This window comes from Perca fluviatilis, chromosome 10 (assembly GCF_010015445.1).
Source record: "Perca fluviatilis chromosome 10, GENO_Pfluv_1.0, whole genome shotgun sequence".
NCBI lineage: Eukaryota > Metazoa > Chordata > Actinopteri > Perciformes > Percidae > Perca > Perca fluviatilis.
Window position 1 is genome coordinate 26,953,046 of NC_053121.1, and position 23,276 is coordinate 26,976,321.

Sequence of the window (23,276 nt, forward strand, 5' to 3'; positions counted from 1 at the left end):
CTGACCTAATATAACCTAAAAGGAAATAGGCTGAAAGGAAAAGAAGAAAAAAAGCAAACTGGAGATTATAATACCACATTGCCAAGGCCAGACAATGAATGCCACATGTTGTTAGCACCACTAATAAATACAAAAAAAGGATCAAATGTTCAAATCATATACAAATACTTGGCTAAAACTACCCTACCTACTATCACACATATTCTTTATACACTTCAGCTAACCTGTTATTCACCATGACCAAGAATATTATTTTATCACTAGCTAAGTTTCCATCCACTTGTCAATCGAATTATCTGAAGTTCGGTAAAAAAACTCATGCGAATAAAGCTGGTAAAAGTGTGTTTCCATCCAACAGCTTTAAAGCGAATAAAAACCTGTGCGTAATGACGTCACATGCTGTTTTGCGATAAAATTGGTATATCGATTTGATTTGAGACATTTTAAGGTGTTATTTTTGCACTGAATCGCACAACATTCAAGCGAACTTTTGCGAACAAAGTTTTGCTAGACAAAAGTAATAGTTGTTGTTAATATTAGAAGCCAAGGAAGCTACGATGGGCCTTTGGCCGAGGATCTGATCCAGCTCATCAAAAAGGTGGAACTTGCCTTTTATTTTCCCTCCGGCACCGCTGCGAGACAACTCTCTTTTTTGAGACATGTATCGCTGTTTGAGCGCCTTCCATTTACTCCGCAGGACGTCCCACGGCTTGTCGTAAGGGACATTCTAAAACGCTTAACGTGAAAAAGCTTAACGTGGTTTAATGTATCTAAACAACGATCAATCATCACCAGATGTATCATGGTCATATCTTGTCATGAACACTTAAGTCTGTCAAAAAAACTAAATCGAAATCCAACGATTATAGAAGTTATCTCACGTTAATGTTTTCTTCATCATTGTGTCAGATAACGTCCATAATATTTGGGCATTGGGTTAGATTTGACCGTTTAAAGTGGTTATGATGAGCAATATAGGAGAGGAGTTTGGTGATGATTGATCGTTGTTTAGATTAAACCATGTTAAGCTTTTTCACATTAGGACTTATAAAGCCAATGAGAACCGTAGAGAGTCAACCCCCAGCCGCTCCGCTGCCCTGCTGTGAAGCAGAAACGCTTTATGTCAGATAACGTTCATAATAATTGGACATTGGGTTAGATTATTTGACAGTTTTCAGTGGTTATGAGGAGCAATATGAGAGAGAAATTTGGTGATGATTGATCATTGTTTAGGTACATTCAACATTAAGCTTTTCCATAGGCTCTAATGAAGCAGAAACACTTAATGTCAGATAATGTCCATAATAATTGGACTTTGGGTTCGAGTTTTTGACAGTTTTCAGTGGTTATGAGGAGCAATATGAGAAAGAAATTAGGTAATCATTGATCATTGTTTAGGTACATTAAACCACGTTAGCTTTTTCCTCGCCATAGGGCCAATTGATGAAGAAAACATTAACGTGAGATAACTTCTATAATCGTTGGATTTCGATTTAGTTTTTTTTGACAGGCTTAAGTGTTCATGACAAGATATGACCATGATACATCTGGTGATGATTGATTGTTGTTTAGATACATTAAACCACGTTAAGCTTTTTCACGTTAAGCGTTTTAGAATGTCCCTGTCGTAACCTTTGTTGGTCATTTCCTTCGCGAGCTCCTATGGCGTTTCTTAGATTTTTGCTATCTAAAATAGCCGTTATATTTTTCTGGTAAATTAAATTTTAAAAGTATCTCGTCTCGTCATTTGTCCGCTTACATCTGTTTTTGTTGACAGCTGTCATGTGTGCAAACAGAGCGGAAATACTGGGCGGAAATGAACTAAAACTTCTCCTTCTTCGTTTTGTGGCGGGTTGCAACCATAAAATGAACTAAAACTTAATCGCAATTCATTATTTATTTGGCAAATAACGTTTCCATCAGCGTTTATCGCATAAGCCGTATATCGATCAAGAGAAAATCCGATGAGACCAAACGTATTTTCTTTGAGTCGATATTCATGAAATTCAGTCGGATTTTACTGTTTCCATAAGGCATTTTTCATTCGATATCACTTAATTCGGATAAAAACGTGTGGATGGAAACATAGCTACTCACTCCTTAACATGTTACATCAAACAAAAAATGGGATGTACTCTTAAACAACTTGATTGTTTTTAAGTTGTGAGAAATTTGATAAATGGCTTTTTCTTACGTTTATGAGTAGAAGTAAAAGCTAAGGATTTTTTACTTTTATCTTTAACTTACTGTCCAAAATTTGACTTTTAGCAGTTAAAAATGTGCTCTGTTTTTCAGTTGCAGTATTCTTGGGCCAGATGTTGTCATGAAAACTTTTCGTGGAAGAGTTTAGAGTGTATGTGTGGTGTCTGTACAGGTGTGTGACAGCATTGTCAGTCCGAGCAGCTGCAGCCTTTTGAGCAGAGGTCATAGGTCACTGAGACAGGAAGTGCCAAGAGGCCGGATGTTGAACCTCTGTGCGGTAGTTGAACAAACAACTTCATGAAGAGGAAAGTATTGTAAATGACGTGAATTTGTTGTAAAAGTCAATACAGACACAGCTGGAACACACCGGGTACGTAAGTGTCGCGTAGCGTAGATACGTGCCTGATCGTGCGCCTGGCCATTCACACCAGACATGTATTTCTACGTGCAGATCATATAGCGATCTTTCTCTTTTTTCTCTTTTCTCTTCTCTCTCTCTCTCTCTCTCTCTCTCTCTCTCTCTCATAGAAAGAGACCTGCTGAGTGGAGAAAACTGTGGTAATTGTGTGTGTGTGTGTGTGTGTGTGTATGTGTGTGTGTGTGTGTGCGTGTGTGTGTGTGTGGATAACATTGGTGCCGAAAATAAAAATAGCTACGCTGCTATATGTGACGCTTACGCGCCCGGTGTGTTTTGGCTGTTAGGCTGAAAGCAGGGTGACAGAATTGAAACGAGGGTGGAGATCACAACGCACTTGTGTCAGTGAGGTGTGAAATTTTGTCGCAAACGAAAGCCACCTTAAATTTAATTATGGTTTTGACCCTGGGCTTTCCTTTAACCCATCTAAATCAATGCTCATCTTTTTTTGGGCGGGGAACTCGAATAACGATCCGAAAAGGGAATTTTAAATCTCACTCTTTCTTTCCTCTTGTGTGTCTCTCTCTCCAGTTGCAAACCATAACATGACCATGGCTTCTAACTCCATGACAATGCCCATGTCAGACCCCAGCGCCTGGGCAACAGCCATGAGCAACCTGGGAATGCCTCCGATAAGCATGACTGGACATCAGCCCATACCAGGTACCACAGAAAACATGCTACATGCTGCCAAACAGATCACACAGTCCCGCACAGAAATGCGTTGTGTTGTACGGGGAATATATTGATGTGGGAATTTCTATCCCACAGCTCATAAAAATGAACTTGTTAGACTTACGTTGACACTTTTTGTGGTTGGAAGATATACTGTAAGTAAGGTATAGCTGCCTACATGTTTAGAGGTGGGAGAAACAGCCACCTAAAGGTTACAGAACCTTTTTTGGTTGTTGCCTTGAATCCACAGACTGGCTAGAACAAAATGTGTGTAGGAGGATGCATGAGTAACAGTGTTTCCTCCCCCTCCGCTGCCCTTGAGCAAGTCGTTGAGCATCAGCACGGGAGAAGTTGTTCTCATCGCACTGGGCAGCTCCCGATGCGTCAATGTTTGAATGTCTAGAACTTCCCCTCCTCTGCATCTACTCCCCCAGGCAATTATAATGAATAATGTGCTGTTAGCTCATTTTCTTGCTTAAGTAAAGGTTTGGAAATGGCAAATGTGTCCAAAGGATGATGACGTGTGTATGCTTTTATACGTACCTGTGTGGGGCCCGTGGGGGCTGTAAGTCATCCTTGTCTGACTGTTCACAGGAGGTCAGGATGTTTACAGTATATGTGGTAACCCCTTTAAGGAGTTGCCTCTCTGTTCCACGAGTTACTGAAGAGTTAGTAATCCTCATCCAGCCCCCATGGGGTTGACTAGCTTCATCCTGATTGGCTGAGCACATAAATGCACATTTTAGTATAGGTGAAAGATTTATGCAGTTTTTGAAATTATTTGATTTTTTTGCCCAGAGTTTGATGGATGGATGGATGGATAGATAGATGGATAGATAGATAGATATCCTTTATTGTCATTGAACATGGTAACATACATTGAAATTTGGAGAGCTCTTCTGTTCAGTGAAAGAGTTTTAACAATAAAAACAAAACAAGACATCACATACATTCAGGACATAAGTATTAAATAAATAGATAAATAACATATAAGAATTGCACATGAGAGGGGGTCAGTCATGGGATAAAATAGCAATGCATTTCAAATTTAAATGTTTTTCCATGTTGCCAGGTAATGTTATTTGCAGGAATTATGAGTTCTGATAGCCCAGGGGAAGAAACTGTTTTTGAGTCTGTTTGTCTCTTTATGCACCTGTACCACCTGCCAGAGGGCAGGAGGTTGAACAGGTGCTGACTGGGGTGGGAAGGGTTGTTAATTATATGCCTTGCCCTGCTGAGACACAGAGAGCTGGAGATGTCCTCTAGAAGAGAGGATCTACACCTCTCACATGTCTGTACAGCAGCCGGTTATCTTTGCTTAGCATAAAGACGGAAAGCAGGAAGAAACCGAGCTAGCCTGGCTCTGTCCTAAAGTAACAAAATCTGCCTACTAGCATCTCTAAAGGCCACTGCGGAACTATTTGTTGGCCAAGCATAGTGATTTGAGGACAAGGACAAGACTTACTGATCGCACCAAAGAAATCTTGCACATACCCCCTGTAAAAAACAGAAATTGTCTTTTACTTTGTTTTTTGTACGATTAAACAAAGTATAGAGTAATACCTTGCTTGGCTAGCTTTGGAGGCACTTGTAGACAGATTTTGTTACCTTTGGACTGAGCCGGGCTGGCTGTTTCCCCCTGTTTCCAGTCTTTATGCTAAGCTAAGCTAAGCTAAGCTAAACAGTTGCTAGCTAGAGCTTCATGTCTAACAGACAGATATGAGAGTGGCATCTTATCTAACTCTCTGCAAGTAAAATAATTATCTTACATCCCAACATGTCAAACTCTTCCAATGGGAGACATATCAGCGGGCTCAGCCTATGTGCTTAGAAATAGAGTTATGATGTATAACTAGTGCCTGCTTTCATCAGGTCACATTTGGTCAGCAGCTGATAATGTGCCAGCATGTAGTGTGTGTCTGTTGGCATATCAAATCTGCCAAGTTTACAACAGAGGGGTTTAAGAGAAGATAATGTTTCTGCATGCCAATCCCTTCTGTATAACCCAGCTCCTTTAAAGTCAATATATATAAACACATCAACATCCCATAATCCCTCTAAGGCCTGGTTTCTTAAACTACAGGTCACAACCCCAACTGAGGCATGAGCAGACTTCTTTTGTTGAAGAGTAAGACTCAGTGGGTACCGCTATGCCCTGAAAACACTAATGCACAGTTACTGTGCTATAATACAAACACAGTCAACAATAAAAGAAATTATTTGTACAGAAACCATAAACTTAAGTACACAAGATGGACATTCAGTCTATGTTCTTCTCCATAGACAGTTTTGGTGTCACCATGAACAGGCAAGCATAAACAGCCCACTTTACTGAAATAAGAATATAGTTCCCCTGGTTAATTAACATAGTGTAATGTTGTGTTTGATATAAAAAACAAAGCTTAATCTCCCAAATACCTCCGTTTTACAGGCAGTTTTAGACTAACAACAGTTCAGTTCTCAACTGGGTGTTGATTGGTACATCACACTAAAAAAGTGCTGAATTCCTCTAATGAGGAGCTGGTGTTGTCTGCCCATCAGGAATAGTGTTTTGTGTGAGAAATTTCACTCTTATATTGCTTTAATAAACTACACCTTTAACTCATCTACATTAATTTGCAAAGTGTCACAAGGAGTGTAACATTTATTCTGAGCCACATTTGAAAGGATATTTCTTTATGGAAAATCATATCTGAACAATAAGAGACTTTGAGTACACTATGTTAAAGCTCAACTTTTCAAATCACAAGGTCTCATAACTATACTCTATTAACTTTCTACAGTACGTCATGTACAAAGAGTCAATAATTCCCATGGACAAGAGTAGCAGTAAAGTAGTAGTCATTAAAGGTCACCCCAGAGGAAAGAACTTTGAACCCCAGGGCTAAAAGCTTAAATTATACTTTTTGCATAGCTCTCAGGGTCCACGAGGGTCTGAGAGATGTAAGCTTAGTCATCTGTGCATAAGTCTACATGCGGCCATAAAATTAATGAATGCACCAACTGTAAATGTGGGAAAACGTCCCCTCATGTGGACACCTAATGTATTATAAACAGAATCACACCTACTGTCGGCCTTGGCATCTGCAACCGTGTTCATTTCGGATTATATTGTGTTTTAAGAAGCTTTAAAAGCAGCCACAGTAAAGGCTTGTTGTTAACATACATTATGTCGTTATTAATCATCATGCTAATATTTGGTCCTTTTCTAACATGCTGGCTTCATTTATATGTCAAAGTAATGGTAAGTTGTCATTTAGACAAACGGTGACTTTAACATTAATGTTCTTTACTGCTTGATTCAGACCTGACAGCGAATTTATGTGAAAAGACAATGTTCATGTGATTATGACACCTGGTGAAGGAGAGATGGATTTTTAAAACCTATTTTGCCATTGAAGTCTTAATAAATGACCACCCCCTGCTTCTCATAATGAATCCACTGATACATTCCTGCGTCAACTCCATCATTTAACGTTATTAGAGAGCAAATTCTGCTGCACGTTTTATAATATCGGACAGTGCACAAGCATTGAATGACGGGACACTCAGTGGAGATTCTTGTTTAATTCCTATTAGCTGACATGCTGTATGTGTTTGTTAGTTTTTTGCTGGATAGGCTATTCATTTATTGATCCATAAATTGCCATATATTTTGACTTTGTAAGTACAAGTTGTTTTTTTGTGTTTTGTGTTTTGCAAGTAGAAAATTGTTTTTATAGAGTGATCTGAAGAAGAATGAGAAGAACTTAAACACACACATGGCTCTTTCACAGCAGTTTATTAAATTTATTTTATTTTCTTTGTGCATAACAGATGAAGATTGAGATTGCATTAGTGGGAATTTTATAGTCTTGAAATTGAAAGTTCGATTTGATCCCTGCCCAGGTCCCGTGTTGGTTTGTGTTGTCAAGTGGGAATGATCCAATTAAATTGGATACACTGAGCTGACTCTGGGAGATGGAGTTACGACTCAATGACTATGTAAGCAACACTCACATGCACACACACAAACATGCACAGAACAGTGGCTCAGTCCTAAAGGTTGGCTAGAGACATCTTCCTGTTTGGGTCACAGACAAAAAGCTCAAGCTTTACTTCAATGATCATTAGCTTGTGTAGCAGAACGATCTTGGCACTGTAATTGATGACAAGCTGACCTTCGAGCTTCATGTAGCTGCTGTGTTTAAAAAAGCTTGTGAGCTCATGTACTTTAATCGTAAGCTTCGAAGTTTTAATGTTGACAATACCATGAAATTGTTTTATTCCTGCTTTATTGAATCAGCCCTCACATCTTCCTTTGTCAGCTGGTACGGGTTGCTTGCCCACAGAAATAGAAACAGACTGCAGAGTATGACAAAGGTGTGCAGCAGCATTGCAGGCATGTCTTCATCTGTACATGGTTAGGACTTTGAAGAAGGCCCAGTCAATTAACAAATGGCCCCTCGGTGATACCAAAGGTATCCATGATCTCCGTTTTTCTCAAATTGCAGTTAATAAGGGTAAGGATTAGCAAAGAACGCTGTTCAAAGACGCAGAACCTCATGGATTCAACATGGAAACTTGCTGCTACATGTCTTTTTTTTCAACTCATGAGCATAAATGAACAAATTTAACCAATCAGAGCACTGTGCCATTATTTTGTCCTTAAGAGAGCACACACCATCTCATTAAAAAAAATATTGGGCTCAGCCAACATGAGACTTATAACACTTCATTAAAACTACTCTCAGAACACTGGATAAATATTTTAAAGCTGAGAGCTTTAAGATTAATGAAGCATTGGCCCGTGTGCACATCTGTTTATTATTTTACAATGTCATTACAAACTAAGAGAGCACTTCATTGTTAAGTATTCTGCATTGAGAACATTACAGTCAGTCTTACCAATTCCCCTTTCCATAAGGTTAGGCTCCACTGTTTGGCTCTCCCTCTGTGATTAGTCATTTATCTGTCCTTGGTGGTAGTTTATTTTTTTTTTTTACCTTATTTGTGGTACTTAGCACATGCTTTTCATTTGTGTGTTCACTTCGCATACATGCATATGATTGTCATTTGAATCCATATTTACAAATTTGGGTGTGGAAGTTGCTGCCCTTTACTACCACAGTTCACTTATTTCATTTAATTTTTGGTATTTACTGCTTTCACACTCGGAACAGCCTCGGCCAGCTCTCCTCTCAAGAGTATCATAAACATTACCGACAGAGTGGGAGCTGTCCCTGATGGAGATGGAGGGAAACACTCTCTTGCCCACACATCAAGAGGGAGAAGTGTATCGAGGGATTTAATCTGTGTGGCAAAGAATGGATAAGGCCTTAGTTGTGGTAATATATCTTCATTAAAGTCATTCTGCTGAAGCAGTTTCTGAATGGTGGTGTAGAGAGGACAGAGGGGAGGAGAAAGAGATGGAGAGGGAGGAGGGTCAGGTGAAGGGGACAGCTGTGGCTCCCCTCATGGATCATCTGGAACAGCAGCTGGTGCTTCCCTAGCTTTCCCTTTTCCTTCCTCCTCCCTCCTTCCCTATTCCTCCTCCCTCCCTCTCTCCCTCGCCAGCGCAAATTACCCAACATCTTCATTAATGTCTCATTACAGCTGAGTCAGCCGCTGCAACCCACAGCCACATTAGAGCACATGCTGTTCATCGGGTTTTTAGAGAGCTGAGAGCTTTCACAGTTTCAGCCTTCGCTCGGTTGCACTGAAAAACCCAAACGGTACATGCGATAAAGTAGGTCATGCTACAAACTGAGTACATATGAATTCAAGGAAATTACAAAATAAAACCTACAGACTTCAATCTTAATCCTTAAAATCTAAAGTTGATATCATGTGTTTTCACTTATATTAAGGACTTGAATTAAGCTCTCCTTTAAACACCTTCAGTTTAAACAGTACTGTAATCGTTTCTGCTATCAGTCATTTTGTGAGAGCATTGGTTATTTTTTTTTTACATGATGCATATCTCTGTTCAGAACATTCTTTTTGAAGGACTCCTACCAGTTCTTTTTCTTTGACTCCACCATCTCTGTCTGTCGCTTTCCCTTTAACCATTTATGAAGCGTATATATCTCAGGTCAATCAAAGTGGACTGCTAAGTGCAGTCTGAGTTATGACTGTGCATCTACTATCCCTGTTCTACCTGCACTTAAACAGGCAGCTGAAAGGAGACCTCTGCTGAACTTCATCCATAATCCATAGGTTCAGTAGACTTTGGCAGGCGATGTACCTACACATTTATAGTCTGTTAGCCCTGAACCTCCTGCACATTTTGAGCCACTCTGAACATACTCAGCACACGCATTCCTTCCCCCATGAGCCTCCCACACACACACACACACACACACACACACACACACAACACACACACACACACACACACACACACACACACACACACACACACACACAACATAGAGCATAACTTGACACAAGCTATAAAAGAAAGATGCACACACATACTAAGTCACTTGTCATGTTTTACGTCTTTGATTTAATGCAGATGACTATCAACTCTCCATCACGACTTAAAGAATCCTGCTCAGTGTTGGCTCTAAACTACAGAAAACCTGACCAGTCTCCATTACTTTCCAACTGAACAGTGTGTGTGTGATTTATTTGAAGGTTATTCATACTTTTAATGAATACTCTACTACTACTCTACTGTTGGAAAATAGTTCTGTTTGTTGTCATGTTTGGATTTAGGAGAGAAGATAATTATCAGTATTGTCTTTAGGGGTTCAGTACAGAGATGTTCCAAGTTTAGCTTTATACACAGATGTCAAATAAGTTAATAGAGGGGAAAAATACAGCTCCAAATGTTCTTGTTGACATGTTGTATCTTGTCTGGTTTTAACCCCGTCATAGCACTGAAACTGCCCTTTTAAAGTGCCCATATTATGAAAAAATCACTTTTTCTGGGATTTGGGGTGTTATTTTGTGTCTCTGGTGCTTCCACACACATACAAACTTTGAAAAAAATCCATCCATGCTGTTTTGAGTGAGATACGGTTTCTGAATGTGTCCTGCCTTCAGTCTCCTAGTGAGCTGTTCAAAATCGGCTCGGATTGTGACGTCACAGTCCGAAATGAGCTGGCTAACCACAACCGTTAGCTCGTTAGCATGCTAACCGTTAGCATTAGCATGCTAACGCTAATGCTAACGCTAGCATGCTACGTCGTTCTCAATAGCAAAGCACTGCTACAACACACACAAGTTCACCATAATCTACAAAAGAACTACTTACATGTGGGCCCTCATTTAGAAGTCTCCCAGCTAATCCTGCCTTGTAACTGACCAAAGTTGGAGAAACAGCCTTTCTTTTACTGTCTCTAGAGCTAGCTAGCTGACATGCTTTACATCTGAGCTACTGAGCATGTGCGAGTGCAATCAAAGATAGTACAGAAGAAGAAGATGAAAAGAGGTCTCACTCTGTAGCTAAAACAGAAACCAGGTGAAAAGAGGATCTGCAGCAGTGAGAGAGAGCTGTGCAGTACAACAACAATATGGTGTTTTTTGAAAATTAAACCATGTAAACCTATTCTGGTACAATCTTAAAATACAGTTATGAACCTGAAAATGAGCATAATATGGGCGCTTTAAGAGTTTTTAATGACCTAATCTTAACTGTTGATTCAGGAGTCCCCGCCATCCTGGTACTCTTAGACCTCACCACTTCCATCGACTCTGTTGAACACTCAATCCTCTTGTCACGCTTGGAACAGTGTGTAGGAATTTAAGGTACTGTACTCAGGTGGCTCCAATCATACCTCACAGATAGGAGCTTTTCTGTCCACCTTGGCGATTACTCTTCCGAGACGGCCCCATTAACCTGCGGTGTCCCTCAAGGCTCTGTCTTAGGCCCTATCCTATTCTCATTATTAGAGATGCACCGATTGACCGGCTGGTGACCGGAATTGGCCGTTTTTCATGTGATCGGCCATGACCGGCGACCGGCCGGTCAGTCTGACATATGCCGATTTTATGCCAGTCAAATGCTTTAAATAAATAACATTGTAAAGGCTACCATACACAATGCATAGGAATTATATATAGGATAGCAAATAATAACATTAAACCCACTATTAATTACATTATCTTAATGCAGTGTAACTACTGTAGCATATAAATAACGCGTGTCCGCGCTATTCTCCGACATGCACTCTTAACAATTACTGCTTATAGATGGTTTAGTTTGCTAAATATATCACTTTTTTGTTGGCTATTGGATGTGAATAGAAGTAAATGGTTATTCCATAACATTGCACTTTAGATGTGTGTGAATTTCCCACACCAGGAGTAATTTATATAGTTCTGTTTTATAGCGATTGATTATCTGTCCAAAAAATTTTATATGCAAAATGTAAAATGTTCTATTAAAGAAAAGATAGAAAATAAATATTTGTGTGTGCTGTAAAGTGGTTAGAAAAAATTAAATTGGAATCGGCTAAAATCGGTATCGGCAGGTCAAACTCAACGAAAAATCGGAAATGGAATCGGCCCAGAAAATTGTAATCGGTGCATCTCTACTCATTATATATGAGCGTCCATATATGAAAGATATGAGGTCTCTTTCTACAGTTTTGCAGATGATGTGCAAATTGATATGCCTTTAAATCTAAAAACTAAGGGCTCATTGCAGCCCCTGCTTGATTGTCTAAATGACATTAAAAGATGGATGAGCCTAAACTTCCTCAACTTCAACAGAGACAAAACTGAGGTTATAGTTATAGTGTAACACAGCGGGCCCTGGTTCGACTCCGACCTGTGGCCCTTTGCTGCATGTCATTCCCCCTCTCTCATTACTTTAATTTCTTCAGCTGTCCTGTCAATAAAGGCCTAAAAGTGCCTCAAAAATTATCTTAAAAAAAAAAGTATCGGTGTCTATTTCGACAACACCTTTAAATTTGAGAAGCAGATTTCCTCCGTTGTCAGGTCTAGGTTCTTTCAGGTGAGAAATATAGCCATGGTAAAGGCCTATCTACGTCCTAATGACTTAGAGAGGTTGATGCTATCATAACTTCTTGACTTGACTATTGTAATTCTTTGTATATGGGTTTAAACCAGCCATCTATTCAACACCTGCAGCTAGTCCAAAATGCTGCTGCCCGCCTCCTGACAGGAAAAAAGAAGAGGGACCACATTATACCTGTGTTGCGCTCCCTCCACTGGCTACCTGTTCGCTATAGGATCGATTTTAAAATCTTACTGTTAACTTTTAAATCTATCCAAGGATTGGCGCCGCCTTACCTGACCGAGCTCCTTCATGCTCATTCTCCAACAAGAGTGTTGAGATCAGCCAATCTGCTCCTCCTGGATGTGCCAATAACCAGCGTCATAACCAGAGGTGATCGAGCCTTTGCTGTGGCCGTCCCTACCTTGTGGAACAGTTTACCATTTCATATTAAAAAGGTCCCTACTCTCGAACACTTCAAATCACTGTTAAAAACACATATTTTCTTTGGCCTTTACTTCCAGTTAAGGAAAGATATTATTACCTTTTATTCTTTATTTTTCTTTGTGATGTACTCTGTATTCAATTGATGTATTATTGTTGTTTTTACCTTGTAAAGCACTTTGGTCAACCCAGTTGTTTTTAAACGTGCTATATAAATAAATTGACATTGGCATTGAAATTTGTCATTGTTAGTGAGTAAGCTAGCCATCATTACATCAAAGATAGACGTCCTCAAGGATCCTTTTTTTTAAGCTGATCCGAAAGAGACCCAAGGAAAGAAAGAGACGAATTAAGTACCCCAGACCCAAAATGTGGGCAACCTCAACAGTCCGAAAAAAGACCAACACTGACAGTAGTGTGATGCTTTACCAATTAAGGAGCAGCCACTGTTAAAAAGAGCAGGAAAATGATGAGTATGACACTGCACATTCACACACAGACGTGTGATCCGTGGCAATAGAACAGCATCCTACCTAACCCAATTAGACGTGATATAATGTCGACATGGCCTGACACATATTCATGGTTGGGTCTTGGTCAGTCCCTCCAGGAATTCGCAGCCTTTTTTTGAGATTGTTGCGGCCAAAAATGCCTGATTTTGCGGGAGCTTTTGTAAAAAGTTGCGATAGAAGTTGCGATGTCTTTTGTATTTTTGTTGCAATGAAGTTCCAGTGAAAGTTGCAAAATTTGTTTTGGGGAGAATAAAACTACTCTGGGCTGAGTTTTACTTAGAACCTTACCAAAAAGGCTCAGGATGCTGCAAATGTTATTATTATATGAAAATGGCTGGTGGATTTAAGACAAAAAATAATAATTTATTGAATGAATCAAATTTGAACATATGTGTCAATGGCTTGTTGATCTTTACATCACGTCTCATCTCCATTTATTTCCTGCATCCTGCACGCGTCGGTCGTGGGGGGAACTGAGCAGCCGCCCCGCCCGCTGCAGATAGCAATTTGGCGAAATTAATTTGGCGAAATTAATTTGGCGAAATTAATTTGACGTTCTCACTCCCGCTTGGTCATTGGCTCTCAGAGTCACATACTGATACAAAGTCTGGCACGTGGGACTGCTGGGATTGGTTGAAGTCGTGGGAAACTCTGTTTTTTGGTCAAATTTGCGGTGATTGGTCAAAATTGCGAGTCACACTAAATTCATGGTGATTGGTTGAATTCACGTGAATTTTTGCGATCGCGACATTGCGAAATCCTGGATGGACTGCTTGGTTTCTAGGAACCAAGTGAACCCATAAAGACCTCTCATAGATCCAAGATACTCTTTGATTTGTTGAGAGAAGAGCTGGATCGATATATCACCACAAAGCCCTCCATAACCAGGGCCCCTCCTAGCTCACCGACCTACTGCACCACCACACTCCTTCCTACAGCCTCCGCTCCTCTGATGCCAACCTCCTGCCTCTACCACTGAGGACCAAGCACTGGACCTGGGGCGACAGACCCTTCCCCATACCTGCCCCCTCAATCTGGAACTCTCTCTCAAAATACATCCAAGACTGCACCAATCAGTCCACGTTCAAATCACAAGTCAAACCTTTTTAGAACTGCTTAATGTTTGATTAATTTTGTGTTATATATTTTAAGTGTGTTGTTTTCAATTTGAACTCTTTAAAGTGTCTTTGAGTATTATAAAAAAGTGCTTTAAAATGTATTACCATTATTACCATTATCACCCAAAATTGGCTAATTGTAGATATATCGGAATTGGTGTACAGTATTTCAATCAGGAGAGACTCCGTTGCAGATATGCAACATTTAATAATAAGATATAACCAAGTAAGTACAACATAATTATTTGGAGATTATTCTCCATTGTAAAGGGGTATCTATACAAATCTAATGGTTAGGAAAACCAAACACATCCCCCAATGGAAACTAGACACTGGTGGTGGTGAGAAAAACCGAAGACGAGAAAACGAGCCGTCAGCCGGGAAAAGACCGAGAACACCGACGAAAAGGCCTGGAGGCGGAAGGGGAGGAGGCGGGTCGCACTCTCGCCTGAAAATACAACTGACAGAAGCAGGAGAGAGAACAGATTTAAAACCAGGTAGTCTGCTGTGATTGGTTAGAACATAAGTGCCCAATTCTAATTGGTATACAGAACCGTAACACCCACTGCCCAGCTGATCAGGTAAAGAGAAGAGAGACAACGTAAGAGGAGTCTCCCTGACTGTACGCTGAGCTACATATGTTGGCAGATAAGAAACATAAAATGACAGTACAGAAATGCCATACTAGGTTTGAGGTAATTTAAAAACAGTTCCACCATTATATAGTTTGTCCACCAAAGAGCGCTGACTGACCTGCATATGTATCTTGGTCACATTTTAAAAAAAAATAACACAATGGAGGGCTCTGTATCACAATGGTTTGTTTCACTCGCTGTTTCGGTGTCTCTCTCACTCTCTCTCTCTCTCTCTCTCTCTCTCTCTCTCTGACCTTACGACCTTACAATCTACCACTTATTATCACAGACACAGATACACTCATCTCTAAATCTGGCTGGATCTATTCACTCTGGCAGCTGTCTAAGATATTTCACCTCAGGGATTTAATTTAGCTTTTAGAAAAAGAGTTTTCAAGACACTTTAGGACTCATAACTCTAACTCTAAAGAAAGATTATGGCAGGCTTTTTACTTATTTTTTTACTGATTACATCCATGTATTCCTCTGTCCCCTGTTAAAACTTGCCAACAATTTATTATCTTAAAGGTCCCATGGCACGAAAATTTTACTTTATGAGGATTTTTAACATTAATATGAGTTCCCCCAGCCTGTCTATGGTCCCCCAGTGGCTAGAAATGGCGATAGGTGTAAACCGAGCCCTGGGTATCCTGCTCTGCCTTTGAGAAAATGAAAGCTCAGATGAACCGTTTTGGAATCTGCTTGTTATGAGGTCATAACAAGCAAGGTTACCTCCCCTTTCTCTGCTTTGCCCGCCCAGAGAATTTGGCCAACCCATGAGAGAGAGACATCATGGCTTTCAAACGAGAAAAGTGGCAGTTGGTCAAGGCCACACCCCCACCCTCCACCTTGCCCCTCCCACTCTCCTCCTCAATAGCTTCAGCCACAGAAATGGCACATACTAAGGAAAGCTCATTGTAGGACTGGCTCTAGTGGCTGTATTTCTGCACCAAAGCTGAATTTCGGGAAAGAGACTTCAGATACAGTATTAGGGGATCACTAAGGTCTACATAAAAGCATCCAAAGAGCACCATGTCATAGGACCTTTAACCATCAACATGGCCACAAACCAAAAAACAATGGAGGGATCTGTATCACAATGGTTTGTTTCTGTTATAAAACAAATCTCATATGTTAACAGATTTTTTTAAACTCTCATATATCGATTTCGGTAGCAGCCTAAAAGATTCAGCATCAGGTGGGTTATAGTTGAGAAATATCAAAGAGTTTAAAGGCCTTGCACACCACACAGGTGTCACTTTTTCTGGACGATTAGAATTCTGCTCAAATTGAATGTGGGAAGAGTTATGCTGGAGTTATGTGACGTCGCCTGACTCCATGAACTAATAAGGTCATTTGTCCCGCTCTGAAAGGTGCTAAAACACTTGCGAGAGTGAGGGAGGTGTCAATCAATCTAAATCTGTACATTCCCACACAGTCTTGAGAAAACCTCTAATCAGGCACAATAATTAACACCTGTGTTGGTGTACCATGACTGTGCAGGGCCTTTAAACCCAACAACGTTGGCTAGACTTTTGAGAAGCTGCATGCAACCAGTGGGTGAAGTAAATACCTCCAATACTGTAGCTTACTGCGAATTATACTACAATGTGTCATTATTCTATTTCTTCACATCTGTACATATGACAGCTTTGGAGTTGTTGAAAGCCTAGTTCTAGGCTGTGCTAAACAAATGTTGATGAACATACAGAGATGAAATGTATATTGATCTACTGGTAAAACAAAATGTATTTCCCAAAATGTCACAGTTTTCCTTTGATTTAAGAGACCCTGCATTTCATCCTCCACAATTTAATCAGAGCTGTCCAAAAAGCTGCTACAAAAGACTGCACACTTTCAAATAAGTGCTGTGTAAATTAAGATAATTATTACTCAAATATCACTGGTGTGGACAGACAATATGACACTGAATAAAGAGCTTCAAAAGTAAAAAAGTGTCTGCACAACAAAAATGGCTTAATTTGGTTTAATTCTACATTTTGTACGTTTTCAATGAAGCAGCAGGAGGCAGGAATGGGATCAGTTTGTTTGTCCATTACACCAATCAACTGACTTTGATGGATGATTTTGTGGTATAACAACTGAAGGTCAAAATAAAGCATCATATTTTTCACTTATTGGTGCAGAAAGGAACTGAGTTATTTGTTTGTATATTTATGTTTTACCTCATAAACAGTTTAGGCCTGTGACATCATAAGCAAATGCAAAAAAAAACTGTATATTCACAACAAAACCTCCAAGTACGCACAAAGGCAGACTTATACATTAGCATTCTTTGCATCAGAATTATAAAGTAAATCTCAATCATTGTAGAACTGGGTGCATGTGCACAAGCCTCCACTTCTACACTTACTGAATAAATAAATATAAATTAGACACATGCTTAATCACCTATATTTATATCAATACTTCTGCCCACTCCACTTGTCTTTAGACCCGTCAATGGAGGGGGGAGGGAACAGCAAAGAAGAAGTGCAATTTTACCAATTGTGCCACTTAGGCAAACTTCTCTAAGAATGTCAGAGCAGCTGTCATTATGTGTGACCATTACACACAGATGATACATCATTCATTTCTCACATATACCTGTTAACCACCATTATTATGTCAGAAAGATAGTCTGTTGAGTTTATACTGCTCATATCAAAGCAAACTTTACTAAATGATGCACATTGAAGAATAAAAGAAGAAAAATACATTAACACAGGAAAATAAAAGGATGCCTGCAATAAAAGATTACAGTCAGGTTTATGTGGCATACAGATTTTTAATACATCTGGCCCCTGGTATGTATCCGATGTGATTTTCCAACACCTCAACCTATCTTTAAGGCTGAAAAACTTGAAACAGCAAATATGCCTCTCGATTTTTGTACTTAAACGTTTTAAACATCCGGTTATTTGTAGTTTATTTATGTGGGATGGCACGTTTAGCTTCAACTGAATTCCTCCCTCATTTTTTAAAATTAAATTACAGAATTATAGTTGAAAACCATTGACCCAGGTTACTTTTTTTTTTAAATCAAATTTACCATTAGAACTATTAGATATGTTATCATGACTGTTCTTTTCTTTTCTTTGTTATCTTACAGAATACAAACTGCTATTACTTTTAAAGGTCCAATATGTAATATATTTACTGTAATAAATCCAAAAATGACCCCAATGCGTCATCAGATATTAAGGAAACATGCTAAGTTGAAATACTATCTTTTCTGACAACAATGCTAATGCCAGTATTTTCTCCTTTTGACATTTCCGTTCCGTGACGGAATTTCTGTTTATGTTTTGATCTGTGTGTTGTTATCAACCGCCCAGTTTGACAGCCAGGCCGGGTTGCCAGATATACCTGTAAAAACGTAAACCCAGCGCGCTACAGCTGTAACGTTAGTACAGCCATTAAAGCAGCAAAGAAACAAACAGGATCAAAGGAGATAGATTCTACCCAACCTAAAAAAAACGGTTTGATGACCAGAGACGTAACAAACCACGGGTAAATATTGGAGATGTATTTGAAAGATGGAAACAGTTTAGAGCCCAAAAAGACGCAGAGTTGGATAATTTCCTCCTGAACAGGTAAGCATTAGCTTCAGGCTAATTTATCACGGCTAACGTTACAAGGGACGGGCATTTTATGTCATGTCAACATTTGTGTACTCACATTGAATTATATAGCTAGAGTACCCGAGTTGCTTACTTGCAAAAACAATTGAGACACAGCCAGTAAAGTGATCCTGACTGGTCCTGGCTAACGCCGCCATGCTAACCCTGCTAACTGTTAACGTTAGGAGGACCAATTTAATTTCAATTCAATTCAAGTTTATTTATAGTATCAAATCATAACAAGAGTTATCTCGAGACACTTTACAGATAGAGTAGGTCTAGACCACACTCTATAATTTACAAAGCCCAAACAATTACAGTAATTCCCTCAAGAGCAAGCATTAGCAGTAGCTATTGCGACAGTGGCAAGTGGGCCAGGGCTGTTTATAACGCGTAGCCTGTTCAGCAGCCGTAGCCAACAATGGTGAGTTATTTTAAGCCAAGAGAGGGGGGCTGTAAATCGGTAAGAGGAGATTATGAGTTTGCAGTCTGTTTAGTGATTGTTGCCATAATTCTAAGCCAATAAAGTGTGTTCAGTCAGGTGGAGAGGACGGCAAGGTAGTGTTATTTTTTAGCGGTTCCTACCGTAGCTAATTCTAAGCCGAAGAAGTGTGCCTGTCCGTCGGGTGGAGAGGACAGCAAGCTTGTTGTGTTTTTAGCGGTTCCTACCGTAATTCTAAGCCTAGGAAGTGTGTCTTTCCGTTGGGTGGAGAGGACAGCAAGATTGTTGTGTTTTTAGTGGTTCCTACCGTAATTCTAAGCCTAGGAAGTGTGTCTTTCCGTTGGGTGGAGAGGACAACGAGATTGTTGTGTTTTTAGCGGTTCTTACTGTAATTCTAAGCTGACTGTCAATATAGCCAGTATCTCATGTTAGCTACTCCGTTGTGCTGTGAAGTAATGTCTGGCTATGTGACACAAGCGTCTAGCAGCACAATTGTGGATACTGCGGTCTCAGCCTGGCAACCTCCGTGAACTTCGAATCTGTGGAGGAGGGGTCGGGGGAAACGACTCTTTCTAGTATTTTGAATTTGTACTGCAGTAACTATTTTAAACACTAGCTGTCAGTTTTACATATTGCACCTTTAAGTCAGCGGTTGTGTGAGATAGATTGACTCCTTGTGGCCAGGTACTATTTTGTCAGCACGGATTAATGTTATTGAATTCAGTCAGGTAAACTTATATTTAGTTTGAGTTGGGTTGACCATAAAGATGAGAGAAGTCTGTTGATCTCAATATAATAGATACCTTTATAGTTAGGGTTAGTGAATGGAGGTTGTGTACGTTGGCACGGTGTTATTATTGGGATATTGAATGGATGTTGTTATATCACTGACTCATACACCCACACTGTGATGACAGCAGAGTGCCGTGTAATAGCCAGAAAAATGGCTCTCCTCCATCTCTCCCCTCTCTGTCAATTATGATTACTTCTTGCTCGCTATTTTGGTGTGTCTCTCTCTCTCTCTCTCTCTCTCTCTCCCTCTCTCTCTCTGACCTTACAACCTTACAATCTACCACTTATTATCACAGACACACAGATACACTCATCTCTAAATCTGGCTGGATCTATTCACTCTGGCAGCTATGTCTAAAATACTTAATTTCAGGGATTTATTTGAGCTTTTTTCAAGAGTTTTCAAGACACTTGAGGACTCATTACTCTGACTCTAAAGAAAGATTATGGCAGGTTTTTAATTTATTTTATACAGATTATAGCCATGTATTCCTCTGTCCCCTGTTCAACCTTGCCAACAATGTATTGTCATAACCCTCAACAATGCCACAAACCGGCCACAAATATGACTTTGTCTGTAAAGTTGTGTAAAAGTTTTACTTCTTGGTCACTTAATATTGACATCTACTTTTTGTGTGGATGAACTGAACAAGTAAAACGCAAGTCGTTTTCAGTTGTTAATTAATGCACCAGTATTGCAACAGTAAAAAATATTGTTTGGAAAACCCTGACGAACTTCCGGCAATTTGAGATTTGCTCTGCAAGTCAGTCTAGCCAAGACATGGATGTATTAAGAGAACTGGATACAGTGTTCGGCGGGAAGCCCCGTACGTTCCAATGAGAGTGCTCAAAAGCGCATTATGCAAACATGGAGCTCGGCTTTTCTGCATTCTTGGCCCATGACGTCACGGTGGACATGCGCACTAGCAACAATTTGTTTGTGTTGTCTTGTGTTGTCGGTAGCAACATGCTCGTTCATGAGGTTATCTCTCGTGGCTCTTACAAGTGGCGAATTCATGAACTCGCCGTTTTCATTGTCTAAAATATTCACTAACGTTAAACATTGTGTTTTTGTTGTTCCTGATCGTTTACATGCTTAGCTAAATAAATGATAGATGTATTTAGCTAGACAACCAATTAGATTTAATCATTATGTCGTGCTACTAGCTAGCTAGCTACTAGCTAGCGCTTGCAGTTAGCCTGCAGTTTTGTGAACAGAGCTCATCCATGGCTTCATCTCTCATCCACGTTACAAGCTTTACAGCATACAGCCCTCGGATGGATCATAAGAGAGAACCAAGGCCATGTCATCACTATGTCTGTAGTAACGTTATGTAGGCATGATCTTAATACAGCCATGCTAGCTAACCCTGATGTTAGCAACTAGCTAGCTAGCCGATAGCCCCGCCAGTTTGGGAAACGCTAATGACGTTACATCCACGTAACAGGCTTTACAACATACATACATCCCTCGGATGTATCATAACTTCATAAGATGATACCATGGATGTATTGATAGAACACATGGTGAATTACGACCATTAGCTATATCCATTATTACAGCTAGCTACGTGAGCTCGGGAGAACAGTCATGTGAGTGGGCGTGCGCAGTCCCGTGCGTCTGCTCGTGTCCATTATGCGCGTTCATCATTTCAAATTTAATAATTCTGGATTCGCTTCTAGTGAATGTTAAAAATGTTAAAAACGTAACGTTTTAAACAATGACCCTTTCATTGTTCAAGCTGGTAAGTTGATATACCCCGAAACAAATTATCCGCTGAAATATAGACGTTTCTTTCGCCATGTAATGTCTATGTGAAAAGTCTTTCTGGGCCCTGGGGTGCAGTACCACCGTTATCCGCTAAGCCCATGTTGGCATATAGACACGGCGCTCTTCCTGGAGGCTTGGGCCAAGAGCCCATTCAAGCCCATTTCCAATTTTTCAAAATGGAGGCACCAATCATAACCATTGAGGCGGGCTTTACACAATGACTATAGCGCAGCGACGGCAAGCAGCTTTTTGTTTACATTCAACATGACGGCCACCGAAGTGCAGCAACCCATTGATGCCGCTGTAGCTGCTACATCACCCGGATCATTGGTCTGATTGGTTGAAGGACTATCCAATAGAGCTCAACAGTCCCGCCCCTCCTCAGAGAGAACTTAGATTCCGGAAGTAAATTTCCCATTCATTTCTCCCATTGATGTCTGGAAAAATCCATATATAAAAAGTTTTAGACCATGCCTTAGACTACCCAGAGGTGACATGACTCATAAGCATACAACATATCATTTCGAGTGAAAAAACGAACAGAAAATCCCCCAAAAAGTCAAAGGTACAAGACTGTGTACATATTTTCATTATCGAGCGAAGGAACTACTCTTCTCTTAGCTAACAGCTAATTCGGCTATGCGCTAGCTGAGACGGCATGTAATAACTTTAAAAAACCCTCAAAATAAAACCTGAAAATAACCGTTAAAATATATAACAGCTGGGCGCCCGGTTGGCTCAGTTGGTAGAGCAGGCGCCCATATATAGAGGTTTACTCCTCAACGCAGCGGGCCCGGGTTCGACTCCGACCTCGGCCCTTTGCTGCATGTCATTCCCTACTCTCTCTCCCCTTTCATGTCTTCAACTGTCCTGTCAAATAAAGGCCTAAAATGCCCCCCAAAAAATCTTTAAAAAATATATATATAACAGCTGTTACGTCAACTGTAGCCTGCTTTTCCCAGTGTTTAGTTTAGTAACGTTATTTTAGACTGAATAAAGCTGTCAGCTAGCGGTTAGCCAAATTAGCTGTTAGCTAAACTAACGTTAGCTTCCCGGTGGAGGCTAACGGCGAAGCGTGGAACAGATCGTGATTCGTGCAGTGTCGTAAATCCTCGTAAAACAGGATTATCATCATGCACATGCGCATGACGGATCTTGCAGGCAGCACAGATCGGGTACTGACACCCCCCCTCCTCACCAGCATGAGTTCCACCAATCAGAGGCATCACTGTGGGATTGTGGGATTGTCCAGGATTGTGGGTAATGAAGTACTTATCCAAGACATTGCGAATAAAAGACATTTATCTCAAAATAAAGTTGGTGCCCCATGAACTTTTGGCATTTATATGAGAACAATCGCTTAGTCATCTCGGCATGCTGGTTTTAAGTCTACCATCGACAATTATGATTTATGGCTTATACTCCAATTGTCAATGGAGAAATTGCATTGTATTTTTACTTCCGGAACCCGCTGTGGGCGGGACTATTGAGCTCTATTGCGCCCTGAGGCTTTTGAGCGTTGTCCGTTGGTGATGCCCCTTTGGGCTGTGAATGAAGCTTGCCCAGACCCACTCTCAGTTACAACTGAGAAAGGTCTGGTGTCAACCAGACTATGAATCTATGCTTCCAAATCAACTAAGGGCATTTTCATATTATGGTAGGATTGATTCGTACAGTGCAGTGAATACAATTGCCAC

General features: G+C 40.2%; 1 protein-coding gene across 3 annotated transcripts in view; it reads left to right on the top strand.

The window, feature by feature from the left end:
• LOC120566768 (ecto-NOX disulfide-thiol exchanger 2-like) overlaps nucleotides 1–23,276 on the top strand; it is a 224,529-nt gene that overhangs the window by 108,359 nt on the left and 92,894 nt on the right. For all 3 annotated transcript variants that reach the window (XM_039813405.1, XM_039813407.1, XM_039813406.1), the window contains one exon: nucleotides 3,149–3,280. In XM_039813405.1, the coding sequence (XP_039669339.1) occupies nucleotides 3,149–3,280 (132 nt within the window). The remainder of the gene's footprint in view (nucleotides 1–3,148; nucleotides 3,281–23,276) is intronic.